Source organism: Apis dorsata, unplaced genomic scaffold (genome assembly GCF_000469605.1).
Source record: "Apis dorsata unplaced genomic scaffold, Apis dorsata 1.3 scaffold_98, whole genome shotgun sequence".
NCBI classification, from domain to species: domain Eukaryota; kingdom Metazoa; phylum Arthropoda; class Insecta; order Hymenoptera; family Apidae; genus Apis; species Apis dorsata.
The window spans coordinates 989,284-997,414 of NW_006263396.1; the positions used below are offsets into that span (position 1 = coordinate 989,284).

General features: G+C 31.9%; 1 protein-coding gene across 2 annotated transcripts in view; it reads left to right on the forward strand.

Annotated features, from left to right (window-relative positions):
• LOC102674998 (histone demethylase UTY-like) overlaps window positions 1-6,478 on the forward strand; it is an 82,625-nt gene extending 76,147 nt beyond the window's left edge. The window contains exons 6-7 of one of the 2 annotated variants that reach the window (XM_006612091.2): window positions 5,979-6,162; window positions 6,341-6,478. In XM_006612091.2, coding sequence (XP_006612154.1) covers window positions 5,979-6,162; window positions 6,341-6,452 — 296 coding nt within the window. In that variant the 3' untranslated portion in view covers window positions 6,453-6,478. Of the gene's footprint in view, window positions 1-499; window positions 1,068-5,978; window positions 6,163-6,340 lie in introns of those variants that run through there. The other variant, XM_031508723.1, reaches the window with a different exon arrangement.
• Window positions 6,479-8,131: the final 1,653 nt, after the last annotated feature.

Sequence of the window (8,131 nt, forward strand, 5' to 3'; positions counted from 1 at the left end):
CGTGCATCGGCGCAATTTCCACACCGCCGCCCATATCTTTCGTCACGTTATTAACTCGCCACGGGTCGGATTAAAGCGGCGGTTAAAGCCGGCCAAGATTGCCGCCTCGAGTTATGGAATTATAATTGAGCCCTGTTACCAGACGACCGCTTATCCGACAAATCCCACTTCGAGTTAGGCTTGAATTTATTCCACGTTTATGTCGTTTGTTGCTCTTAATACGGGGGTAAATTATGCACGCGTGCAATTATAGGTTATACACAGGGTGAGGCGAAATGGAAATTTATTTCCATATCTTTCTATAAAAAATTAAATTGGACGAGATAGAGGGCCTATTATTTTGGACTCTCTTCGAACGAAGATTATTCCTTTTTAAATAAAGTGTTTAGATATTTAATTATTAATTATTATTGGAGAGGAGAGGAGAAGAATTTTGTCGAATCTAAAAAGGTTTTTACTTTTCTTTCTTTTATCTTAACTTATCATTTTTCTCTCGTAGCATTTCCGGAATGCTTCGTGCCGCATCGTTTCAAAGACGACTAAAAATCCATATCGCTCAGCTACTATTCAGCCAACTATTCCCTCTACCTTTTTCGAAGATATTTCTACTTTTTTTTAAAAAACGTTGAAAATGCAAAGCACGAGAGGATGAAATATTCAAAGTGTCGATGCATTAAGGCCGTATGCACTCCGCAACCGGATGAAATGTGTGTTACGAACGTACTCGGCCGCCGTTTAATGAGGTGGTATGCACTACGTGACACGGCAGGTAGAACCGAAAGATTATACAGGTCAAGCTGCACGTTGCTGCTGACCCACTTGCGCGTCGCAAAATCCCTCGACACATGGAAGGTTGTTCGAATAGAAACGCCTCAAAGGAAACGAGGAGGAGAATCGTTGGTAAGCTCTTCGAGGGGAGAGTCACGGACTTTTACTTTCACTTGCCGGATCACCAAAATTGGAAATTATTTCGTTTCAGTGAGGGAACAATTGGAAAATTGCTGAGAAGAAGAATTCGTTTCGCATCGAAGCGTGAGAGGATAAATATTTCATCTCGAAATAAAAGGTTGAAAAATATCTTTGGATATTTTTTTTCCTCGAAAAATTCTGTTATTCATATCGGAACGAGAAAATGGAAAAATATTTTCGGGAACAATTTTTCGCGAAGTGGAAATAAATTATCTGATTTTCGTTATTACCTTGATTCGAAGAATATTTTAACGACGTCGATTTAATTATCCGATCGAAGGAATTCGAAAGATGGTGCATTATCTATCCAAGAAAGCAAAGAACAAGGTTTCAACCTCCATAAGATTCCGTCTCGAAATCGAACGACGAAAAGGCGAACGATCGTCATCTCAATAAAATGCCATTACACCGGCACGCGTAGTGCCTCCAGTATCTGGAAATTGCGTCTGGAAACGAAGTCGATATCCTGCTTCGATAATTTAAATGCCTCCATGATGAGCCCCTGACCTCGTGTTTATTCCTTTCTCGCTTCCTAACATATTCATTGCATACCGAAACGCGAGAAGAATAAGAAAGAGAGGAAAGCGGAGAGAAATTAAGGGAAGGGAAATTGTAAATAAAGGAGAACGACACGCGAAATTTCAAAGGAAAATTGGAATTCCATACATTTTCTGCAACCGATACGGCCCGTAACTCGCGTGAGAATTCTCTGGTTGACGATGACACAACTTAAAAGATCGACCTAGCTGATCGACAAGGTCCTCTCGAGGAAGTCCAAGTTTTACGACGGTGAACTTGAATCCTATCTGCACGAAGATTTCTGAAGATTTTGCTTCATTGTGTACAAATTTCTACACATCACTCAATTGTGGAAGAAGGCATCCAAATCCATTTTCCATCAGAAATTTTGAGTCGCTGCGCTGTGATATTTATTTAAGAAGAAATTTCTAACATCGAGGAAAATATTAAATGTTACGTGTTAAATGTAATGGTGAAATTTCAATATATAATTTATCCACATTTAAAATCGTTTTTGTAAATAATCTCCCTTCCCCCCTCCTTTCTCCCAATTATTTCGAACGAAACATATTAAAGCTATAAAGTGCAGAACGAGCAAACAAACTTATTAAAGTTGAGCGCAACAACATCCCGCCCCTTCTCGATCACCCTCCATCCCCCATGGCGGAACCGAAGGAGCTAATTGCCTCGAAACTTCTGCACGCTTATATAGCCTCATTCTTACGGGTCTTGAACGGTACAGGACTCTTTTACAACCTGTTTACGGCTTCTCGCGTGTCCACATCGGGACCGGTTCGATACGATGTTCCTTCTTTCTTCCTTTTTTCTTTTCTTTTTTCCTCCTCTTTTTTTCTTCCGCGATTTTTTCCCCCTCGTTTATTTCATAACTTGGCCTTCCCTGTCGTCAGAGCTCAGCCTTGTACACCCTTATCCTCATTCAACAATTTTATTTCTTCTTAGCTTCTCTTTGATACGAATTTTTAAACGTGTGACAAAATGTGATTTTTACGTGTTTAATAATATATATATATATTTTTCGTATCGTAGTTGGTGATGATTTTCATATGATAATTTCAACGTTAATACAAAACTTCGATATTAAAATATTTATTTTTTGTATATATCGATATTATTAATAGCATTATGAATTGCTAGATCTATAAATCATTATTTAGGATTTAAAATTTGACAAATATATATAGTACCATAAATATTTCAAAAGATTTTGGAAAATTTTACATCGATAGGAAACTATGGTTGAGGCGTAAGATTTATTTCTTATAACGAAGACGTTTCAAAGGCGACAGGGGTTGCCTTTTCATAATTTGTCTGAAGCACAGTTTGCGACTTTATTGTCATGGTAGATTATGATATTGGTGTAATTATGCTGCAAACGTCTTAGTTCGTAAATCATGCAGTGCGGTTGCTTTATTACTGTTTACTTTTGGCCTGAGATTTTACACGTTGTACCGTCTTGTAACACGTAGTTTGAAACAATTTCTGATGCTTTCCACTGAAAAGAGATATATACGCGTGTTAAATTGATTTTACAAAATATCCTCCCTCCCTCCACCCTACTCCCCTTAGTTTTCACTTCTTTTTTTCTTTGAATCTTTGACTTTAAATTGTAAAACACAATTCTGAAACGCAATTTTTGCGAAAGTCAATTCGTGTGAATAGAATGTTTTGTAAAAGTTGAAATTAAAAGTTTAACAAAATTTAACGTTAAATGTTGTAAAGGATAATCAATTGGTTTAAATCATTTATATTATTTGTAAGGAACTATTGTTAGATAAAGGTTTATATAGAAGGCAAGTTGAATGAACAAACGAACGAATCAAGTATACGTATAATTACAATACAATGGTCGCTTTAATTTAGTTCACATTCATTCAAAGTAAATTTAGAATAGATTGCAATACATCCTATTATTAAAACAATTTCAATTAACGCTTAATAACGAGTTTATTATACGAACAATTGCAATTCAAATGAAAATAAGAATTTTAATAAAATTAATATTCAGAATTTTATATAATAAATATTTTCCAATTAAAGAAAAACTTTATTCTCTTCTTAAGTTTTTCTAAGAAAATTTCTATTGAAACACAAATCGAAAAACAAATTTATAATTTATTAAACACAAATTTATGCTATCAATCGCTATCGAATGAGTTTAATTATATTTCTCTGTGTATGTATAATTCTCGTTGAAAAGGGCGAAGGAAAACGAAGGGAAAAGGCATGGAATACACGAGTAAAGTAAAATAAATATATGCGATGAAAATGAAATATCGAGATCCATTGTGTAATTGGTTGGGAAAAAACGAAAACAGAGGATTGAAAGAATGAATGAATGGCGAGCGACAATTAGAGCACAGTAGACGCTTTAATTTCGCCGGATGCTTTATGAGCCGACCGACTTAATTCCATTTAGAATCGCCGTGCGTTTAGCATCGCATTCTACGATTGTGTAACAACTTGTTGCGAAACTCTCGTTTTCCCACGGCACGTATTTAATTTACAGAGTATAATACGTGGTGCAAAGGCACGAGAATTACTATAATTAAAAATCGAGCGTTTGGAAATGTGTTGTCGCATAAATGGAAAAATAATATTTCGACCGACCAGAGATGAAAAAGTGAAACATTTTTTGGCGAAACAGAATATTTTGAAATGTAGAAGGAATATATTTCTTCAACACACAGATTCTTTCTTCTTTTCTTTTTTCTTTTTTTTTTTTTTCTTGCAATGTAATGTAATTATTGCAACATGTAATTATATTGATGACAGTAGTATCGATAATTGATTTATGAATCGTTTATTTATCAAAGAAAAAAAAATAATAATATTATGAATTTCTAAATTTGCTACATTCTCAAATCTATCTAGATTTAAATCTATATAGATTAATTAAAATTTATTATAATATTAATAAGATTGTTTACGTAAATATAATCATTACTATATATAATAATATGACAGTGAATAAAAATTCATATTTATGTTAATCATAAATGTAATCCAAATATTCATCAACTTCTTATTAATCGTAAACTTCTTCTTCAAAAAAAAAGTATTTGAATCATCTTCCCATGACTATAAATTACTTTGGAACAAAATAATAATTTCTGGCTTTCCTGAATAATTTTTTTCTCCGCAAAGGAACAATTTCAATTATTCCCCAAGACATAGACCGTTTTGTCCCTATGTAGATACAGGATAATTTGAATAAAGCAAAACAAAAAAAAGAAAAAGAAAAAAAAAAAAATTCATCAACTCCTGAGAAAACGTTCCCACATGTATATACAGAAAAATATCCAAAGAATACCTAAGAACAATTTGAATTATTTTCCCAAGACAAGTTCTTAGATAGGCACAATTATTTATTTAAAAAAAAAAAAAAGAAAAAAGAAAAAGGAAGAATAGAAATCTCGTGAACAATTTTCCCTCTCCACTGAGAGATATCCTAGCCATCTACTCAACGACTATTTTCCCAAGACGTAGGTCCTCGTACAACCGTTTCTACGCCTATGTTTATAGAGGGTTGTAATTCGAGACCGCCTCGAAGGGAGAGTGGGGTAAAAGTGGCTACCCTAGGTTATACCTGCGAAAATCTATTCAGTTCGGTACTCGTCTAGCGTTCAGGCAACAACACATCCACAATTCGCAGCAATCCAACTCGAAGGGAACGTTGGAGAGTCCTTCGATTTCATCTTGATTCGCGCTCTTGCGACACCTTTCGTTTTATTCTCGTGATCTATTCGTTCCTTTTTTCGTCGTTTTTCCTTGCATCAATCCTGTGATGCACGTGATGAAATATAAATAATTCGACATCTTGAAATTACCACGTCGTGAAATGCGAATATTCGTACGGTTTTGTTTGTTTGTTGAGATATCGCGAGCCAAGAGGCTTTTCGAAGATCCGCGGAAGTGTGCGTGAAAGAGAGATCGGTTTAGATGCGAGGGATTAAACGTTGGCCTAACACTGGGGAGCAATAAAATAATAATAGGTAATAAAATAACAATAGACAATTAGTATAAATAATAATATAATAATTGTAAAATAATAATAGGATTATTGAACCGTTCTAATTAGACTATACTGTTATCTTTTCATTGATGAATTATATTCTCTTAATACGCGTTTCATTTGTTCATACATTTGATATTAAAAATGTATCTAGCAAGAAATAGTTTGAAAAGAAAAGAATAATAACCATTTAAGAATTTTTTATAACCTCAAAAAATATTTCAAAATAATATTTTCATTGCAAAATTTTAGCTAGCTGATATATTTTACGACCGCACTATTATATTATATTATTCACCTACTATTATCGTACGTGCCTTCTTTGTAACGAAAAGATTAGAATTTTTCATTAATCATCGACAATAATGATAACGAACGAATCTAATCGTTTTTTAATTTAATTGAATATAATTACGCGTTATTATTTACGCGTTCGAATTTCGATATATTGTTATAGGATGGATGTATCACGTGGTTGATTGCACAGTGCTTGGTATAACAAGACAGCAGAAGCAAGCAATTGCCATCCACTGTCTGCAAAAATCTATCGAAGCGGAACCGAAAAGCGGGCAAAGCCTTTACCTGTTGGGACGTTGTCTCGCCGCTTCTGGAAAAGTTCACGATGCATTTATCGCTTACAGGTAAGTTATTCAGTCTTTAAAATTACGTGAAAAGAGTTAATCTCGAAATTATTATGCAAATATGTCTATTAAACGTTTAAGCCTCTTAGCCTTTAAAGCAAGATTGACTAATTCCGTGTTTGTTACCTTCCACCATTTTATGATGGACTATTAAGTTTTTTTTTTTTTCTTGAGATAGATTAAGTTTCACGCATGATTCTGTACCAGACACGTTGAAAAATAGACTTTTCTACTTGATTTCTAATTGGAAGCTTGAAAGGTATGCAAAATTTAAAAGAAAGTTCTATTAATTGTGCAAAAAATTAATTCTATCTATCAAAGAATTTAATTACAATGAATAATCCAGAACATGCTGATTAGCTCTGAACTCATCGATTTTAATATTATAACATAAATCTATCGTCAAAGCAACTATTTTAGATAATTTTTTCCTTTACACATATACTAAGATCTATTTTATTATTCGCTAAAAATGTTTAAATGTCTGCATGTAAATATTTTTGACAACGTATGCATTAATATATAACCCTTAAATACTAATTTATTAACTTACTTAGATTTATTAAGTTATATAATTATATTAAGATGGTCAGCGACCAATATATAACAGGTGAGTTTAAAAAATGTTTCAAGTTACATCATTTCAAAAAAACATATAATTGAATAATGTGTAAAATATGTGAAGATAAACTTTGTATTTTTAAATAGATTATATAATACATAAATATGTATTTATAATACATAAATATATATAATCATTTTCTATGAAATTTACTAAATAATTACTATTACTAAATAAAAATCAGTAAATCACTTATAAAATTAAAGAGATATTCAATTATATTTAAGGATTATCTAAATTAATAATGATATGTTATAATATTTTTTATAGAGAATGGCAAAATACATCCATTAATGTATTAAAAAATATATAACCTATTAAATATAATCTACTTAAAAAATTAAACTTGAGATAGACAAACTTTAGTTCATCTATGAAAAATTAATACTAAAAATATAATCTTAATTAAAATTGTGCAAATCTTATTCGAAAAATACTTTTTAAATTATCAAAGAGTAAGATATTCCACATATGAGATACCTACTATGATTCTCAATTTTTTACAAGTAAAAAAACAATAAAAAAAATATGTTAAAATTGTATTACAAAAATATAACATGTCTTGCAGTAAAAGATAAGTATAAAAAAGGTAAGTATACTTAAGAATTAAGAATTAAGAAATAAGAAAACTATTGAAAAAATGACAAAAAAATCATCAAATTGAAAAAAAAGGAGCTAACAAAGGTAAGTATGCAAATAAATATATAACATGCAAATTTCCTATGCAATACAATTTATTATATTATTATAATGCAATGTCAAAATATTACTAAAAATTTCCCTTTGAAATTCGGAAAAGAATTTGTCCAGCGACTTTCTAACACATTATGTTCTCCTAGAAAATCGAATTTTTAGCCAGAGGTATCGTCCTATTGTTCGAATTGTTGTCGGAAATTTCCAAGAATTTGACGTCATTTCGAAGAAAGCTAAAAATTCTAAGAATTTTAGAGATTCCGAGAATTTGACGTCATTTCTTGGAAAAATTTTTCGATCGACCTCCTATTATATCATGTTCTCCTAATACAAAGTCGACTTTTCGGCTAAATATTTTGTTGGTTCTAATATTTCGAAATTTCCAAGAATTTGACGTCATTTCCAAGAAAGCTAGAAATTCTAAGAATTCGAACTCATTTCCAAGAATTTTAGAGATTCCGAGAATTTGACGTCATTTCTTGGAAAAATTTTTCGATCGACCTCTTATTATATCATGTTCTCCTAATACAAAGTCGATTTTTCGGCTAAATATTTTGTTGGTTCTAATATTTCGAAATTTCCAAGAATTTAACGTCATTTCGAAGAAAGCTAGAAATTCTAGGAATTTTAGAGATTCCGAGAATTTGACGTCAT